This window comes from Ixodes scapularis, unplaced genomic scaffold (genome assembly GCF_016920785.2).
Source record: "Ixodes scapularis isolate PalLabHiFi unplaced genomic scaffold, ASM1692078v2 PGA_scaffold4__175_contigs__length_147842914, whole genome shotgun sequence".
NCBI lineage: Eukaryota > Metazoa > Arthropoda > Arachnida > Ixodida > Ixodidae > Ixodes > Ixodes scapularis.
Genome location: NW_024609879.1, coordinates 128536994 through 128556063, shown reverse-complemented (window position 1 = coordinate 128556063; position 19070 = coordinate 128536994). Strand labels below are relative to the sequence as shown.

Below are 19070 nucleotides of genomic sequence, written 5' to 3'. Positions count from 1 at the left end.
GCTTGCAGAGCGTATCGTCATCGCGAGTAGCACGTTCACCAAAGACACCGATAGCTAGCGCAGCTCGTGGCGAGCTCCGAGTGTCTTGTTATCCATCATCAGCCTATAAAATCGCGGCATTCGCCGAGAAGAAAGCAGAAGTAGTCACGAAGCAAGAAGCGGGAGCGCCGCCCGATTCGAGTTCTTTTGCGGGATCATCCGTCATAACCCGCAACTATAGTGCCTGGATCGCGTCTTCGACTTGTGTGTTTAGCGTCCTATCCCGCCCATACATCAAAAGTGGTCCCAATGTGGCAACAAATGACACGAGTGTCATGCTGTTGCCTGTCGCGATCCTGGCGGTTGGCCGTAGAAATGCTGGCGAAAAGCACGAGCCAACGCGAGTGTCGCTTTCGTCACGGCGTCCCTTTAGGCGTCCCAACTTCCGGCTGCTTCAGCTTCCGTGAACTGTCACAGTGGAAAGCGACCTGCAGCAGAACAGGCGTCTGCCACTTATACCACTACTCTTGGGGCGCCGCCAGGGTCGCAACAGGCGACAGCATGACACTTTTATGACGTCATCGGGCGGAAATCGAGGGACCACTTTTCTGAACCCGGTAAACACACCAGTCGGAGACGCGTTCCAGGCACCATACCCGCAACGGCCGGCGGTCTCTCAACGCAGCATACGCCATCTACCGGTAGCACACCTCATATATACGCCTGCATCGTCTGCGAAGCGGCGGCGTTGATTGCCCAAAACACATTTCTATACTTCGTGTCACCTCAAGTTCAGACACAGCTGATGCTACGAGCTGATGGGATCAATCAGACAGCGACAAAAGCACACCGTCATGGTTCGTCATGTTAAATTGTGTACGTATCCTATCATCGCTGAACCCATCATTAACAGAAAAGGCTAGTGACCTGCGTTTTTGACGCTTCTTGATTGATCCCTAAGATCGTAGCGTTGGCTGCGTCTGCACTTAAGCTATTTTTTTTTACTGTAAACTTTCACCACCTGCTTGCACCTCCGTAGTAAATCGCAGCGCGAAACATACAGAAAATGAATTTTGCGGGCCGCCCATAAAATACATTAAAAGCGTTAGTTTACATGCTGTAGAAATACTTGCCACTGTGTGACACCTCGATCGAGCCGTCCATTTATACCACGGAGGGTTGGGCCAATCATGTAGACAATGGCACAGAAACGAAGGAACGCCATTGGCCGAACGCGGACCACAAACTTTTGGCCGGCCACAAACCGCGAACAGTGCCACACTGCTACGACATCTGGAGTGCTCAGTCTCTTCCAAGGCGCCTGGGAAATCCAATCACTGCTATCTAAGGAGGAAGCTGGGCAAATGTCGAGGCACAACATGTGTTTAACCTTTAAGCCTAACAAAGGAAAAACACCATGCGCTGTGACACTGTGTACAGTGAAGCGACAAGCTCAGTTTCGCATCGCAGATTGCTTTTTGAGGTCTGAAGCCATATTCAGCACCGTCATTGGCCGCGTTCCTTTCGTACGTCGCAGCCATTGGCTTCCCCGAGTGATTTGCAGGATAGTAGGCACTCCAGATTTTTTACGAGTGCGGTAGCGGTGCTGAGGTTCACCCACCGTGGCTGCGGCTGCACACCTGGACGCCGTAGACTTGCCGGAGCACTCTCCCCCCAGCAAGAGCTGGAGCCGCTGTAACTGCGACAGCAGGGACCTGTGAAGTTGGAAGGACAAAGGGATCACTCACCGATCCGGACGTATCATTATGGACAATATAAGCTAAAACAATTCTTCGTGCTTTATTTTTTTGCCTATACCCGCCCGTCTTCGAGAGAGGTCCGAACTATGCGGAGAACACGTCGTCTGCTTCTTGTCCAGGAGTTGTGGTGACGTCATAGCAACGCCGAACTCTGACTGGCTTTGATTGAAAGTATGGTGGGTAGACTTCAGTGCTAGAAGCCTTCAGGTCTACCCACTATTTCTTTTTTTAGAGTTCGGCGTCCTGACATTGTGGCAACCCCCGTGCTAGATGCAGACAAACTTGCGCTCCACATATGCGGAGTGCAAGCTCGTCTGCTTCCTGCAAAGGGGTTAAGATGATGTTAGAACGCCGAATTTTTATTGGATGATTAAAAAAAAATGCGGGTAGACCTCAAGGCATCTACCCTACCCCCTACCCCCCCCCCCCCCCCCCCCCCCCCCCCCCATTGAGCTCTACCCTCCATACTTTCAATCACAGCCACTCGAACTTCGGCGTTGTTCTGACGTCACCGGATCCCCCGTGCGAGAAGCAGACGGCTTGCTCTCGGGATAGGAATGGAACGCGAAGTCGAGGTTCCATACTTTAGGGCCATTTGACAACTCGAGGGATAGCAAAGCTTGTTGTGGAGACCGCAGACGCAGAACAAAGGCCAGATCGGGTGATTCAGCTCATATCCTTAGTGGGGACGCACATCCGCAGCGTCCGCGTACGGGGCTCACGAGACGCCAAAACATTAAGGAGTTTTAGGGAACCGTTTTGAGCTACTGCATTTTTACCTCGCGTTCATCTTTGTTACATTTGAAGGCGACACGTTTTTGCAGAAAAGCGGTATATGCATTGGGTCGAACGTTGCGCCCGTTCTCAGTGACATCTATTTGGCTAAGTGTGATAGGGCAATTGCTGAGCGGCTGGACGATCGGGTCGTCAAAGTGTTGAGGTATGTTGATGACTACCTGATTGTGCTGAAAGACAACAATAACACAGACATTGGAAGTGTGATTGCCTCGATGTTACTTGCGTTTACGTATTGTTCTCCGGGACTAAAGTTTAAGGCTGAGACCACTTTTGAGGGTGCCCTACAATTTTTAGATCTCAATCTTCGATGTGAGCCCTCGCGTTTGTGTTGGGGCTATAAGCCTAGGTCTAAGAAGGGGCTCTTAGTGTATGAATCCGCGCACTCTAAGTCAGTGAAAAGAGCCATTGCACTGTTTAGTCTCCGCATCGCCTTGTTTAAGTCGTGCCACCATAGGCGTGGTGACAGTTTTTTGTTGCAAGTCAAAAGGTTGTCGAATGCTGGTTTCCCATTGGGAGTTGTCATGGGCGTCGTGGAATCCTTGGTTAAAGGACCCATGAAACGAATTTTGGGCTGGAGTAAATCAATTTATATTGGGATTTTACTAATAGCACATCGTTCAGTGGGCCAAAAGAACAAAGGTAGAAAGTCAGAAGACTGACTTTCGCTACAAAAATTTGCAAAACATAGCGGACTATTTCGTACCTCCTTCCCTTCGTAAACTCTCATCCTTTTCACTGTGACACATCCGCGGACCCCGCAGCGCGTCACCGGGCTACTAGCCACCATAACTGGGCCCCCGCAGCGCGTCACCAGGGCCCAAGCGCACGTCACACGACACCGGACCTCACTTAATCCCTTTACCCCTGAGCTGACATTGCGGTGGAAGCTACGCGCTTGCCGGACCAATCAGCCGCCTCCCTTTCATCACCTGACCTCATTCTCTGCGGGTCGGTATGCGCGAGAGAGCGTGATCACGTGGAAAATGTGTGGCTGGCCCAACGAGCACGTAGCTTCCACAGCACTGTCAGCTTCGGGGTGAACGGGGTGGGGAAAGCAACTAGTCGGAATTTTGAGCGACGGGCTAATCTTCTAGGGGGACAATGGCTGTGTACGGGCTACACTAGTGCCACTAAATAAGCTACGCTTCAGAGTAACGACACTTGGCCATATTGTGGCTTTAAATCATGGTTGCCAGTTATCTGAAGCTTTATCTGAAATCACATAAAACGCTTTTTCGCCCTCCAGAAATGTTTAAAGGGACAATGAAGACGATTTTATTTATTTTTTTTAATGGTGTTTTAATGCTTCTTGGGAACATAGCATGCCGCCCAATTTTTTGTAGGCATTTTTGACGCGTATTTATGTGCCTAAAGAAGTAAAGAAACCGAAACTGAACCATCTCCAGTCTCGTTTCTGGGCCTCTGAAAACGGAGGTGACGTAGGGAGTGACGTCAAGTGTGAATAGTCGGTATCGGTAGTATTTAGGAGATCGAGACTCTGGTTACCGCGGTGGGTTATAGCAGCGCGGTGGCGCGGTCGTTGCGCCGACTCTGTCAACATGGACGAATGCCGCTCTCGCAAGCGAGTTCGAGGTTCCGTTCAGTGACCGAATACCAACGGAACGGGAGTACGTGTGTGGCGGCCTCTGCCATCACCCGACGGAGACCGCCCAGCCGGCAACGAGCGGCCTGTTGTATTTTGTGTGTGTGTTGCTTTCAGAGTCTGCATGCGCATTCGTTCCGTCTTGTGCTTGTGTTTCTCGGAACAAACGGTCTCCCCTCGAGTGCTCCCGAAATTTATGACCCAGAGGGGACATTCCACCGAGCCACCCGCGAACGCGAACGGGCGACCACGGACCCCTGTGTAAACAGCGCCAGCTGCGCCTCGGAGGGGCGGCTTCTGGTCACTCGACACCGTGTACCCTCTTTCCCCTTCTCGCACGTCTTTCTTCCCGTTAGTTGTTCTGAAATAAACAGTTCTTCTTGAGAGTTGAAAAGGTTCGCTTCGTGTCTGTCTCTCTGGAACAGCGGCTGGCTGATTCCGAACCACCGTGTAATGAAGTTAGCCGGCATTTAGTAACATCTCTTTACTACTACAACATTTTTGGTGCCGAAACCCGGGAGAAGAAAGTACCAGAGAAGATGGATACATCGAAGGCAGCCGTCACCGACCGTGCAAAGCGAAAGCGGACTGTGGTGCGAGCGGCGACGACCAAGCTTATCAACGATGTCGCAGCCATGGCGGATCCAACAACTGTCGGTGAGCTCCAAACCAAATTTGACCTTCTCGTATTGAAAGAGGACACTCTCAAGGAACTCGATAGCGAAATTGAGCAAGGAATCGATGACGAGGCGTTGGAAGAGGAGATTACATGCAGCGAAAGCTACAAGGAGAGGATCAGCGTAGCAAAGACTAAACTGAAAGGCATGCTCCTAGATCAGGCCCGTCCAAGTAACAGAGCCTTATCAAGTTCACTAACCAACGCGGACACCAGAACGAGCGTGACAGTCGAACAGACCAACCCAGCAGTGAAGCTCCCCAAATTGGAGATATCAAAATTTGGAGGTGAACTACGGGAATGGCAGGGATTCTGGAGTCAGTTCAATTCAACTATCAACGCGAACTTGACACTGTCGGAGGTCGACAAATTCAAGTACCTGAACAGCTACCTCACGGGAAAGGCAGCCGTGGCTGTGGCAGGGCTTGACCTGACAGCGGAAAACTACAAAGTAGCCCTCGAGCTTCTCACCCGTAGATTCGGACAAAAGGATCTTATAATTGAAGATAACATGGCGAGGTTGATGGCTGTCCGACCTATTTATGACTCTAGAAACGTGAGCGGACTCAGAGCATTATTTGACCAAATTGAAACTGGAGTCCGCAGCCTCGAGGCCCTCGGCATCAACGACAGCACGTATGGAGTGCTGCTCCTTACTGTGCTGCGTAAAGCCATACCAGCCGACATGGGACTTGAGTACAGCCGGAAGATAACCGCGCAATCACCAAACCAAAAGAACGGACTTCGGGATTTCTTGGATTTCCTGAAATGCGAAGTAGAAAGCCGCGAAAGAATGCAACCAGTAGACGCAAAGAAAGACCGGCAAACCGGCGAGCCTGCACAAGATGCAAAGAGAGACGGAAAGAGAGATTACAGGGCAAGACCTATCGCATCCGCAGCAGCCCTGAATGCCGTGACTGGCGGGGGCGACAGAAGATGCGTGTTTTGCGCCTCTAGTGGTCACGACTCGGACGGGTGCGTTGCGCAGATGTCAGTCTCAGAGAAAAGGGAAATTCTAAAACGCGAAAACAGATGCTTCCGCTGCGCAAAATATGGCCACAGATCTCGTGACTGCAGAACGTCAAAATGGCTAAAATGTGGACGATGCGCGGGGAGACACTTGACGAGCATGTGTGACCCCGACCTGATGAGCACCCGCGGTTCCACGAGAGGGGACTCGGCAGTGACGGGTGTAAAAGAGATCCCCGGACAACAGGTGTTGCAGTCTTCTCTCGGAGTGAGAGACCGTAGCTGTGGAGGAGAGAAGACGCAGGTGCTCCTTCAGACCGCACAGGCATGGGCAGACGGCCTGCAGAGGCGCACTCTTGTCAGACTCCTCCTCGACGGCGGCAGCCAGCGTACGTTCATCCAACGTGGCGTCTCCGAGAAGTTGCAGTTGAGGGTGCTGGGAGAGGAGGAGCTCCGGATCTTCACCTTCGGTGACAACACAGCAGCGAAGCACACGAAGTGTCGACGGGTGGAGCTCTGGCTGAGAAGCCAGTACGACAGACAGGAGGTCCGCGTGGAGGCCCTGGAGGTTCCCTGCATCTGCGCGGATATCATGACAGCTCCATCGGAATCTTCAGTGGCCCACATGATGAACGAAGGAATGAACATCGCCGACGCTTCGGGAGGGGCCCACACTGAGGATGGAATTAGCCTCTTGATTGGAGCCGACTACTACTGGGCCATCGTCACGGGATCCGTTAAGCGTCTGAGCCCTACATTGATGGCAGTAGACACGACCTTCGGATGGACCCTGCAAGGCCAGGCGGGAACAACCAGATCAACGGCGATATGTTCCTCAGCGGCTAACGTGATGAGGGTGATCGTGACAAACGAAACAGACAAAGATATATCCGCTCAGCTCCGGTCGTTTTGGGAACTCGAGCACCTCGGCATCAAAGACACCCAAGCCACGACATGCCAACAAGACGCCGTACTTCAGCACCACAAAGAAACCACCAAGTACGAAGACGGTCGCTATCAAGTGGCGCTCCCGTGGAAGCCAGCGGCCGAGAAGCTAACAGACAACTTAGAATCGGCGACGAGGCGTCTCCGATCGCAGACCAACCGTCTCCAAAAGAACGAGCAGTTGATAAAAGAATACGATGCCTGCATCCCAGATTACGTAGCGAAGGGCTACGCCGAACCAGTCGAGGAAAGCAACCCGCCAAAGGGTCCGGTTTACTACATGCCCCACCAAGCAGTCGTACGGCACGAAAGTCAGACTACTAAGATGAGAGTGGTATTCGACGCATCGTCCAGCCTGGCAGGTCGGCTCTCGCTAAACGACGTTCTAGAGAGCGGACCCAATTTGAACCCAGAATTGATCGACCTGCTGCTTAGGTTCCGTACTCACAACATCGCCGCGGTCGCCGACATTGAAAAGGCGTTTCTTCAGGTGTCACTAACGAAAGAGGATCGAGATGCCGTGCGCTTTCTTTGGTATAAGAAAATTCCAAAGAACGGAGAAGAACGTCCGTCAATCGTAGCATACAGGATGACGCGCATACCATTCGGCGTCACGTCCAGCCCATTTTTATTGGCCGCGACATTGCAATACCACCTGGAGAGCGTACAGGAGCAGTACCCGACGACGGCGGCGATCCTGAGAAACAACCTATACGTGGATGACCTGGTCACCGGAGCAGATAGCCTACAAGAGGTAAGAGTGCTCTGCGAAGAAGCGACTGAACTGCTGGATCAGGCTGGGATGAAGCTCCACAAGTGGATGTCAAGCAGCCTCGAGCTGGCAGAGACACTGCGGGGAGACGGGACCAAACGAGTCTACGCCGACCTCGGGCGCACGACAGCTGGAAAGGTCCTAGGAGTCGGTTGGAATCCGGAAACAGATAGCTTCGAGTACCGGATAGACTCTCTGATCGATTTCATCTCCTCAAGAACTGACAGCAAGAGGTTCGTGCTTCAGGTGTCGGCAAGGATCTTTGACCCCTTTGGATTTCTCGCGCCCATCACAACAAGTGTTAAGATCATGTTTCAAAGGCTGTGGGAGCTCGGGGTCGACTGGGACGACCCCTTACCTGAGGCCCTGACAGCCGAATGGGACAACTGGTGCAAAGAACTTCCCACAGTCGGAAAATTGTCCGTCCCAAGGACGATCATGAAAAACTTCAGAAGCAACAAGACCAACAAGACGCTGGATGTCTTCTGCGATGCAAGCCCCAAGGCATACGGCGCCGTTGCGTACGTCACCACAAAGACTGCAGCACGAGAGGTGCACGTGACTTTGATTATGGCCAAGGCAAGAGTGGCACCCCTTAAGCGCCTCTCCCTGCCGAGACTGGAGTTAATGGGAGCCCTGATTGGGGCGCGGTTGAAGTGCTACCTCACAAAGACGTTGCGGCTGGAGGACATACCCGCCTGCCTCTGGACGGACTCAACGGTGGCGCTGCATTGGATCAAGGGGTCGGCAGACAAATGGAAGCCGTTTGTGGCAAATCGAGTGGAGGAGGTGCAGCGGCTGACCGACCCACAGGACTGGAATCACTGCCCTGGAGCCGAGAATCCAGCGGATCTTCTAACCCGAGGCGTTCTACCCTCAAAACTGGTAGAGAGCGCGCTCTGGTGGAACGGACCCAAGTGGCTGCAAAATCCGGAGTCGGAGTGGCCTACCATGAACGAGCAAATGCCCAGGGCCACTGAATATCAAGAGGAGAAAAAACTAATGGCAGTAATGATGGTGGCAGCACCTTCCACGACACCTCTCCTGCAACTGGAAGAACATAGCCGATTAATCAAAGTGCTACGATTGACTGCTTGGATCCGGCGCTTTGTGCACAACTGCAAAAACGGGAAGGCAAGAAGGGAAGGCCAGTTAACAGCCGAGGAGTTGACAGACGCTGAAAGATACTGGTTGGCCTGCACACAGAAAGAGGCGTATGGAGACGATATCACAGCACTGCGCGCCGGAAAAGAACTGAAAGAAAACTCCGCCGTTTCACGTTTCGGGCCGTACCTCGATGACGACGGTCTGCTTAGGGTGAAAGGAAGACTGCAATTCAGTGACAACAATGACGAGACGAAGCATCCTATTATTCTGCCCTCCGACCATGCGTTCACCGCCCTTCTCATATCAAGGGAACACATTCGACTGTTGCACGCAGGAGTCCGAGACACGCTGGCACAGCTGAGAGAGGTGTACTGGATTGTTAAAGGACGGCAAGCCGTGAAGAAAACGGTTCACCGGTGCTTGGTTTGCCGCAAACAAAGTTGCAGGCCCGCATCGGAACCTGTGGCTCCTCTGCCAGCAGACAGGGTAAAAAGGAGTGAGCCCTTCGCTATCACAGGCGTGGACTTCGCGGGACCCCTGTTCAACAGAGAGGTTAACGGCTCTAAGAAGACTTACGTAGCCCTGTTCACCTGCGCCGTCACCCGTGCTGTTCATCTTGAATTGGTGAGCGACCTCTCCGCTGCTGCGTTCCTGTTAGCATTTAAGCGGTTCGTTGCACGCAGAGGAATCAGCGCCATAGTGTACTCCGATAATGCGCTGACATTCAAGCGAGCGGAGAAGGATCTCAAGGAGATGTTCCGCGCTATGAAATCGCCCGAGGTGCAGTCGTATTTCGCGAACCATGGCATTCGTTGGAAATACACCGTCGAAAGAGCAGCGTGGTGGGGAGGATTTTGGGAGCGTCTCGTACGATCAGTGAAGGTGTGCTTGCGCAAAGTGCTGAGTCGCAGCAGTTTGACCTTCGAGGAACTCTCCACCGTCCTCGCCGAGATAGAGGCCGTGCTCAACTCGCGGCCATTGACTGTCCTGTACCCCGAGGCAGGTGAGCCAGAGCCACTATCACCTGCTCACTTCCTCGTGGGGCGAAAGCTCACGTGTCTTCCGCCGCATCGCCTATCAGCAGAGACCCCTACAGGTGCAGCGAGTCGGACCAGGCTGGTGCGGCGTTGGAGGTACCGCAGTGCCATCGTGGAGGGGTTCTGGCGAAGGTGGCGCCGTGAATATTTGTTGGAGCTGAGATCGGCACACCTCGTCAGACCCACCCCCTCAAGCGGCCTCAACGTGGGTGACATGTGCCTGCTGAACGAGGACAGTCTCCCGCGACACATGTGGAAGACCTGCCGTGTTAAAGAGACATTCAGTGGGAGAGATGGCAGGGTGCGGTCCTGCAGACTTGTGCTACCCGGGGGAGGCGAACTCAGGCGTCCGATTCAGTTGTTATACCCCCTAGAAGTTGGTAACGATGAGCTACCGCAATAGCTCATCCGGGGGAGATTGTTGTATTTTGTGTGTGTGTTGCTTTCAGAGTCTGCATGCGCATTCGTTCCGTCTTGTGCTTGTGTTTCTCGGAACAAACGGTCTCCCCTCGAGTGCTCCCGAAATTTATGACCCAGAGGGGACATTCCACCGAGCCACCCGCGAACGCGAACGGGCGACCACGGACCCCTGTGTAAACAGCGCCAGCTGCGCCTCGGAGGGGCGGCTTCTGGTCACTCGACACCGTGTACCCTCTTTCCCCTTCTCGCACGTCTTTCTTCCCGTTAGTTGTTCTGAAATAAACAGTTCTTCTTGAGAGTTGAAAAGGTTCGCTTCGTGTCTGTCTCTCTGGAACAGCGGCTGGCTGATTCCGAACCACCGTGTAATGAAGTTAGCCGGCATTTAGTAACATCTCTTTACTACTACAACACGGCCCGCATGCCGAAGGACGGACGCGGGGGAGATGCCGAGGGGAAAGCGGCAGCGATCCCGCCGTTCCGGGATCTGGTTCCTCCGCGGACGTCCTCTTTTCGTCGTCAAAGAACACGAACAGCAACCCACACGTGAAAACTAGCGTCGCCCGGACGAATACTGGTCTTCAGTCGACCGTTAGAACAGCCATCTACAGCTACCATTTTGCAAAATCTTTCGAGTACCGTGTTCTTTTTTAATTTTATTTTGTTGACCCATAGTTGCTCGTTGCCGGTTTCGCGTCCAGCGTAGCAATGAAAAAAACAATGATGCGGCTCTATTAACGGTTTAGTAATCATTTCCGATCCGACTTTATACTTTTGATGGTTATTCAAGCGGAAATTAGAACAGTATTTCTAAAAATCGCGAACCAAAACGTGACTGAGGGCACGTCTCTCGTTTCGACCAATCGCTGACGCGTCTCTTGTGACGTCGCGCTCCTTGGCCCCGCATTGGTCACGTGAGCTCCGCTTCTCCTGGCTTCTCCCGCAACTCTCGGGGCGTCGCCCCAGTCGATCCCGGTACAATTATTACCGCGACTGTTTAATTGATTTGCGCGGCACATAAGCGCCGGTTTCGGCTGAAATTTGGGCAACGTGGCCTCAGACGTGCCTGGAACCCAGTTCAATCGCCAAAACGATCTCCGAAATTGCCTTCATTGTCCCTTTAAACAGTTCGCGACAGAGCAAGGCAATATTGCATGAGCTTCCTAACACAAAATTTAATGCTGAGGAAGTCGCACTTCTGAATCATGACGATCGGCAGTTGCGTCTGCCCTGCATACGAGCTAAAATGGCGGCGCCCACAACAATGTCGGGGAACGGAGTGCCGATACTCTAAGCGCAGCTCATTTAGTGGCTCTAGGCTACACAAGCGAGATTCCGAGCAAGAGGGGACTCCCCCCTTTCCGACTTCTTGAACTGTTTGGTACAATGCGCGATTTATGAGTTGAGGAGGAAAGCTAAACAGAAAAAAGTTTAAAAAGCGTTTCATGACTCCTTTAAGGTGTTTAGGGGGCCTGCTGGTACTGAGGCAAGACAAAAACCAACGATAAGACCTAGCTGTGCTCTTGCCGTACATGCACAAGGTGTCTCACGGTGTCAAGAAGGTTGCAAGTAGGTGCAACGTGCCAGTTGTGTTTTCGGTTCCAGCTAAGTTAGAGCGGCTGTGTGCAGCCGTGAATCGAGGTGGTCGCGCGGGTACACAATGTCACGTTATGCACTACAACCGGTTTATCGCCTGCGCATGTAGGGTGGTGTGTCTAATTCCGCTGTCCTGTGGAAAAGTGTACATTGGGCAGACAGGGAGATGTGTTAATGACCGGGCGAGGGAACATCCTCTGTCCTTACGCTCCTCCCCGTCTGGAAACTTAGCGGTCCACTGTGACAGATGTGCACGCTCTCCAATGTTTAATGAAATTAAGATTTTAGCCAGACATAAAACTAAGTATGCTCGGGAGATTGACGAAGCTTTTTTTATTGCCAACCATGACGCGGGCATGTGCAAAAGTGTTCCGTAACTTGCCCTGGCTAGGGATGAGATCAATTTTATCAGAAAGGAGGGTAAATACTTGTAGCCACGTGTCGGATTGATGGGAAGATGACGTGTTATCGGGTCGATTGCTTGTATGTTTATCTCGTTTCAAGTTTACTTGCTGGATGGCGCAGAAGTAAAAATTCAGTTGTAAGTCAGCGCTGCGTCTGTGTGTTTCCTTTTACTGGTCCTTCGTCTTTTTGCGCTGTTTTAACCCATTCAATATGACCATCAACCAACTCGCCCCACTTTACACCTTGTTGTTTACACGGTGCCTATAACGCGTCTCCGACTGGTGTGTTTAGCGTCCTATTTCCGCGGCCACGCATCCAAAGTGGTCCTGATGGTGGCAAACAAACGACGCCACAAAGAGCAGAGCGTCATGCTGTCGGATGTATAGGGCAATCCTGCTGGTGGTTCATCGTTGAAGTTCCAACGCAAAAAGCAACGAGCAAACTCGAGTGTCGCTGTCGTCGCAGCGTCCATCTCCCGCCGGCTGCCGAAACTTCCGCGGGGACTGTCAAGCTGGAGAGCGACCCTGCAGCGGAACAGGCGTCTGCCACATCGCTGCCGTTACACCGCCAGGACCGCGGTCGGCGGCAGCATGACAATTCTATGACGTTATCAAGCGGATATCGAGAGACCGCCATTTTTTTTCTCTTTTTGGACGTTGTAAGTACACCAATCGGAGACGCGTTCCAGGCATCATAGATTTCAAGACATTGACGATATGAGAAAGGAAGATAGGTCCCTCCTCTGGCCTCCCCTCCAGATACCCTTCGATAGCGCTTCGGCGTCTAGTAAAGCTCAACGAAAGCCGCAGTAACCAAAGAAGCCGGAGCACGACGAAAGGCAAGAGCGCGTGCTAGAGGCTGCAAGCATCCGAAAGAGACGCCCTGCATTTCCGATCCTGCCGGTGACTCCTGCGGTAGAGATTACTCATCGCGGCACTAGCGTAAACGATGGAATGCATTGTTTGTCAACGCCGTGTCAAAGTAAAATGTAAAAAAAAAAAAATGCCGCGGTCGTGTTTGGGCTAATTCTTTCGCGCATCGCCAGCAGACACGCACACCTGAGGGAAGCTTGTGGTACCTTGAGTCTTCGTGTCAGGGGCAAAGCCTCGAATTCGCCTCACGCGTTACAGCCCTCGTGAGGGTCCAAAGAGAGCTCGCCAGAAGAGATCCCTCGGTTTCAGATAAACCAAAAACCTGCAAACTTTTTTTTTTTTAAGAGTTTTTATTAAGGGGTGATCTGATTCTCGAGGGCCGGAATATAAATATAGAAATTTTAAGTATAAAAAAAACTTAAGAAATAGTTGTCTGTTCTGCTATCTTCATCTGCGCGTTTGGTGCGCGTCGCGGCGCCGTTTTATTAAACGAGCTTATTTTTGCGTCGGTAGCAGCAGGCTTGGCGGAAGCGGGCCATGGGAAGGGCGTCACCGGAAGGACCGCGGCCAGCCGCGGGCCGCCCCGAAGGCCTTCGCAGACCGTTTCTGGCCCGCGGGCCGGGGTTTCGAGAACCCCGGTATAGACCGTTACGCACAAGAGACTTTTAGCCCGTGCCATTGTTCAGCCTTCGCGCCCATGGCACTTGATTTGCTCGTCTTCCGAACTGCCACAAACACGCGCCTGCTGGACTTATGGAATTGCACGCGGAGCTATAGATCTGTAAACACTGGAACGGTGTTTAGAAGCTCACCTGTTGCTGCTCTCCAGAACGTCCACCTTTTTCTTGTACTCCAGGTTTTCACTGAGTAACGTTTCGACTCTGCAAGAAAGAAGACGATCGGTGACTGTCACTCTCAAATGAAAGATGTCGGTGTGCACAACCAGATTTACGCAGATGTCCACAGGACAATTATGGAACTTTAGGACATTCTAAAGATGTCTGCAGAACCAAGTGCTCTCAAGAGCACTTGCTTCTTGGGATACTTTCAGATTTTATAGTTTAACACCAGCAAAGGCCCTCGTGCTTCAGGCGGGACACGATGCATTGCCACTGAACATAGCTGTAATCCCTCACTTGGCAGACTTTCAAAGCATGCAAAGTTGAACATGGCACGCCAAAGAGTGACCCTCGACGGCAGTCGATGCCAACGAAAGAGACGTCGGTCATTAGAGGACAACAAATGACCGAGGAATTCCGTTGTGGTCCCCAACCGAGGGAGTAAAAGGAAGTAGTACTTACTTCTTTTCTAAGGAGTCCATGTACTCCTTCTTCTTCCGGCGACTCTCCTGGGCGGATATCTGAGAAGAAACCGCTTACATTAGTTTTTTTCTGAAGATGCCGGATTGTGTCCCTGATCAATGGCTTGGCTTCTAACTCAGTGTGCTTTGATGTCACTAGAAAGCGTTCATCCGCGACTGGCGACAGCATTAACAAAAAACTATTTTTTTTCGTGGATTCTTAGAATCATTTTTTTTTTTTTTTTTAAGTTTGTGTAGGTGTAAGTATTGGTGGCCGCTGCACGAGGCAAGTATGAAAATCGCATAGATGTTGGGCTCGTGGTCAGAAGACGCGACCGCGCGTTCTGACCGCGAGTCTATAGGCCCTTTGATTTCGTCCACCAAAGCAAGGGCCTATAGACTGGCAATGCTCGTGCTGAGCCCCGGACATTGTTCTGCGACTTCCCTTTGACGCAATGGTCTCCCAACAAGTCCCAGCCCGAAATTTTGCACTGGAATTGCACCCGAGCCAAAGTCGATTAATGAAGCACGGCTCGTGTCCATTGCAAATATTCCACCATCCTTGGTAGAACATTTGATCTGGAGATTAAAACTTCTGACAAGTTTCTCTCGTTTCATTCAAGCTTTGTAAACACTGGATCGATCACATCACTGCAGAGCGGGAAAGGCGCTCCCGCGACTTGGCAGTCTCCAGCTCGTGTCCGCAATAACGTCCCCAATTGTCAAAAAAGAAAAAAAGATTTTTTTTGTTTCTATTCTTAAAGATAACAAATAAGGACACACAAGCTTTCGTTTCTTGAATGTCCATACCAACAGTCTGTAGGCCAATGTGCTGTCTACAAGTCAAGTCCATGTTTTCCCAGATCAGGTGGCGTGCGCAGAAACAATGAATTCGCGTAGGGTGAAGCGTTGCTCATGTGCCGTGCCGACAGCAGCGCCACCGCAGCAGTGTGACGTCACGCCCTAAGCTTACAGTGCGGATGAAGCTATAGACCAATCGCACGTCTGTCTTGCCACATGATCACGCTCGTGCTCGTATCCACGCCAGACAGACGGGTCTGGGTGTTGCGCATTTCGTACGCGCTCGTTTGGGGAGGAAAACGCGGCGAGCAGCTTTTTACAAGCGTATTCTGATTGAAATCGGCTCTCTCCAAAACAAACAACAAACAATCCCCTAACTGTTTCACCCCCACACACCCTTTCTTCTACGTGAGCTAACTGGGCTTCCCTAGTCCAGCCCGTGAAACACACACACAGAACACAGAGACACAAGTGGGGACGCGTGAACCAAGGCCACATGATCTCCTCGATTTCATACAAGCGGGATGATCAGGAAGTGGTTGATTGGCGAGCGCGTAACTCACAGCGTAGGGTTGAAGAGAGTATGGAAAGACTCTTCCGCTCGGAAACTCACCTTATTTTTTATTTTCCGCCGTATCTTTTTGAGGGAGCGTTCCTCGGCCTTTGTGAGCGGTAACCGCTGAGGGATAGGGTAACCCTCCGCCAGCAGGGTGCGCTTCTCTTCATCCGTCAGGACCAACACTCCTGTGGCACCTTTCTGAAAACGAAAAATAAAAGACACCTGTGAATCATCCTTTCAAACCTGAAACCGACAGGACTCTTTGGCGTCTCGTCCCGGCCATCCCGCTTGCCTTGCCTTCTAAGGAAGACGATCTCCCCAAGACGTCTTCTACACTGTGCTTTTGAGGTGTACCATTCGTGCTCCTACTGAAGATGCCCGTTGTGATGTCGTCTGACTACGCCCATCGTGGCCTCGTGCCATTGAGACTGTAGTAACACCTTAAAGATTTCCAAGGAGGTTCTTAAATTTTCCATAGTATTTCACTGCCGGGGCGTGTCAGATTAATACCACCTAGAAGACAAGACCAGCGGATGACGTCATTGTTAGTAAATCCCGGACTCACCCGCGCACGCGTGAGTCTAAGATATATTAATGATCACGTGCGTCGTACTATATACGTATACACACTAAAACATTTTACATCCTGAAGGCCATGGATCAGCTTGCTCCAGGGCTAACGCCCCTAACGGGTTGCAGCAACACAAAAAAGAGAATTGGAGATGCTAGCAGCATTCTGGGCATACATGTAGAGGCAACACGCACCTTATACAGCGTTCTCATGCACGGAGTCAACCTCAGCTGCAGAGCAGACCCACCGCCTTGTATACACTCGACAGTTGAAGGCACTTATTCCCAAACGATCGCCTCCACAGTTACGAAGGTTACGAGTATGCTGCTTTTTCCACGTCAATGTTTCACATAGGGAATAAAATCTCAAAGATCCAAAAAGTGCATCTTAAAAAAAATAAAAAAAATAAAAAACATGTTGGTGCATTTAATTAGTTTTTGTCGACGCACTCTAAATGAATCTCCACTAAAGATTTTGTTTTCGCCTTTTTAAAGCGGATATGTTAATGCTTTCGTGTTTTGCACCGAAAAAAAAAAGGGTGCTAGAAAGGTGCAACTATGTGTGTGGTTCAGATTTCCGTTGGTTGCGTTCAATGCCACCAAAACGACCGGAACACCGCGGGGCAGTGGTAGCTCAAAATTTCTCCACAAATCTACCTCTTGCATTGTTTGCCATGTTTCGTATACGGAAAACAGTTGTACCGGTGACTTTGCGGTTGCTGTCGTTTTTCGTCGTTCTGCGAACGCTACCAACACACCTGCAGCCTCCGATGAACAGTTTCAAGATCGGATCGTGGTGGTTTCAAGCGACGCGACGAGTACCGTGAATTGTGCTGACGCACAATCGTCCCCGATACCCGAGACTGTTCTGTGTGACAACGACAACCGCGGTCACGTATTCACGGGCTACTCTGCGACGCTCACCGGGATGACTACGGCGCACATCGACGGCATAAAAAGCTTCGGAAAAGGCTTCGACGCCAGTGGGCAGGACGGCAGCAGCTCGTTCACCATGCTTAAACGTGTCTTCTTTTTTTCCAGGTATGTGGAAGAAGGAATGATCATTGTTACCGATCCGATAATCGTTTTTTACTACTGGTGTCTTGCCCACACCAATATTTGCATTTTTTTTTAGTGTGACAGAAACACTGTTCAGTCTTTGCTGTGCTGTGGCGACGTTGAGGCCAATCCGGGTCCCATGAGCGATGTTCAGGCTAAGCAGTCTAGCCAAATGTACGCTCTTTTACAGAGCTTGGATACTCGCTCGCTTCAGTTTGAACAGGGACAGGCAAAGCTGCTTACCAGTGTAAATGAGATAAAGGAAAACCAGAAACTTGTGCAAGAAGAGGTGGCTGACATTAACAAAATTTTGCATGTCGTTGAGACTAAAACAATCCTTCTTGAAACAAAACAGCAAGAATACGGTGTCGCCGGTCAAGCAGCTGATAGCTTACGGAATGAAAACATCGCTCTGCGGGAGCGTCTTGATGATATGGAGGACCGGTCTTGTCGAAACAACGTTATCTTTTACGGTATTCCTGATCTTCCTTCAGAAACGTGGGGTGACGCTGAACGAAAGATAACAAGCCTGCTCTCCGAATGCTCCTTGCCTTCCATAAGCGGAACATTTGGTATAGAGCGCTCACATATAGCTAGAGGCATTTGCTGCGAACAAATGTCGCCCCATCATCGTACATTTTTCTTCCTTCAAAACAAGGGATCTTATCTTATCTCGCAAAATGCAACTAAAAACGCAAGGCGTGACTGACAGTGAAGATTTTTCTTTTGCTACTCGACTGGCTAGGAGAGAACTCATAGAATTTGGCAAATCCCAAGGAAGTACTTTCAAACTGCGTTTCAACAAGCTTGATCAAAATAACAACTGCTATACGTACAACCCCCAAGAAGACCGAATATGTGTGTCAACCTCATTCCAACGCTCTGAAAGAAATGTTAGCGTGCTTCCTTTCAGCTCCCCTTTCTCATCCGTCTGGCTCCGCCTAGCGGCCAACATCCGAAGTCTGATTAAAAAAACGCGATTACTTATGCTCAATGATTGACTCATATGTGATGCTGGTTTAGTTGTGCTAACTGAAACTTGGCTTTCCTCTCAAGTTAAGGATTCTGAAATATTTCGTTGTAGTAAAAGTTTTGATGTTTACCGCAATGACCGCAAGGAACGTTCTGGAGGGGGAGTTTTGATAGCAGCTGTGCCTGAACTTAAATCTTTTTTGATAAACATAAAATCTGATCTTGAAATAATATGGGTAGGTCTTTCCATTGGACACAAAACGCTAGTATTAGGCTGTTGCTATCGTCCTCCAACAGGATCAAATACTTTTGTTGAGCAACTTCATGATGCAATAACCTTGTCCGTGTTCGCTTTCCAAACTTACCCATTTTTCTTTAGGGTGACTTTAATTATCCCCTGATTTAAGCTCTTCATCGAAAAACCCCTCAACTGAATGTAACCAGTTTTTAGATCTATGTTCTGACTCTAATCTTTCGCAAATTGTAAGATTTCCAACAAGGACAACACACTCTTCGGCGAACGTGCTTGACCTGATACTGACTGATACACCCGATTTAATTTCTGATATATTATACCTTCCTGGTCTCAGTGATCACTCGTTGCTTAATTTTTCTTTTATAACTCCCGTGTGCCGTAATAGAAAACAGATCAAACAAATTCGGGATTACAAGAGGGCCAACTACTCAGCGATTAATAAAGGTCTGTGCTGTTTTTTGGAGGACTTTTTGCCAGAGTTTTGCGAGCGTTCCGTTTAAACCAATGGGGATTTATATAAGAACGAAGCCATTTCTTTATTTAATGAGCACCATTCCATTACGCTCAATTATAACAAACACCCAGTCTCCATGGTTCACTCCTCAACTCCGAAGGCT

The 19070-nt window shown here is 50.6% G+C and overlaps 1 protein-coding gene across 2 annotated transcripts in view; it reads right to left on the bottom strand.

Annotated features, from left to right (window-relative positions):
• Positions 1-19070, bottom strand: part of LOC8032156 (cyclic AMP response element-binding protein A) — a 37326-nt gene that overhangs the window by 8919 nt on the left and 9337 nt on the right. For both annotated transcript variants that reach the window (XM_040215503.3, XM_040215504.3), the window contains exons 3-6: positions 15651-15794; positions 14238-14296; positions 13749-13817; positions 1601-1694 (exon numbers count right to left, since the gene is read on the bottom strand). In XM_040215503.3, coding sequence (XP_040071437.2) covers positions 1601-1694; positions 13749-13817; positions 14238-14296; positions 15651-15794 — 366 coding nt within the window. The remainder of the gene's footprint in view (positions 1-1600; positions 1695-13748; positions 13818-14237; positions 14297-15650; positions 15795-19070) is intronic.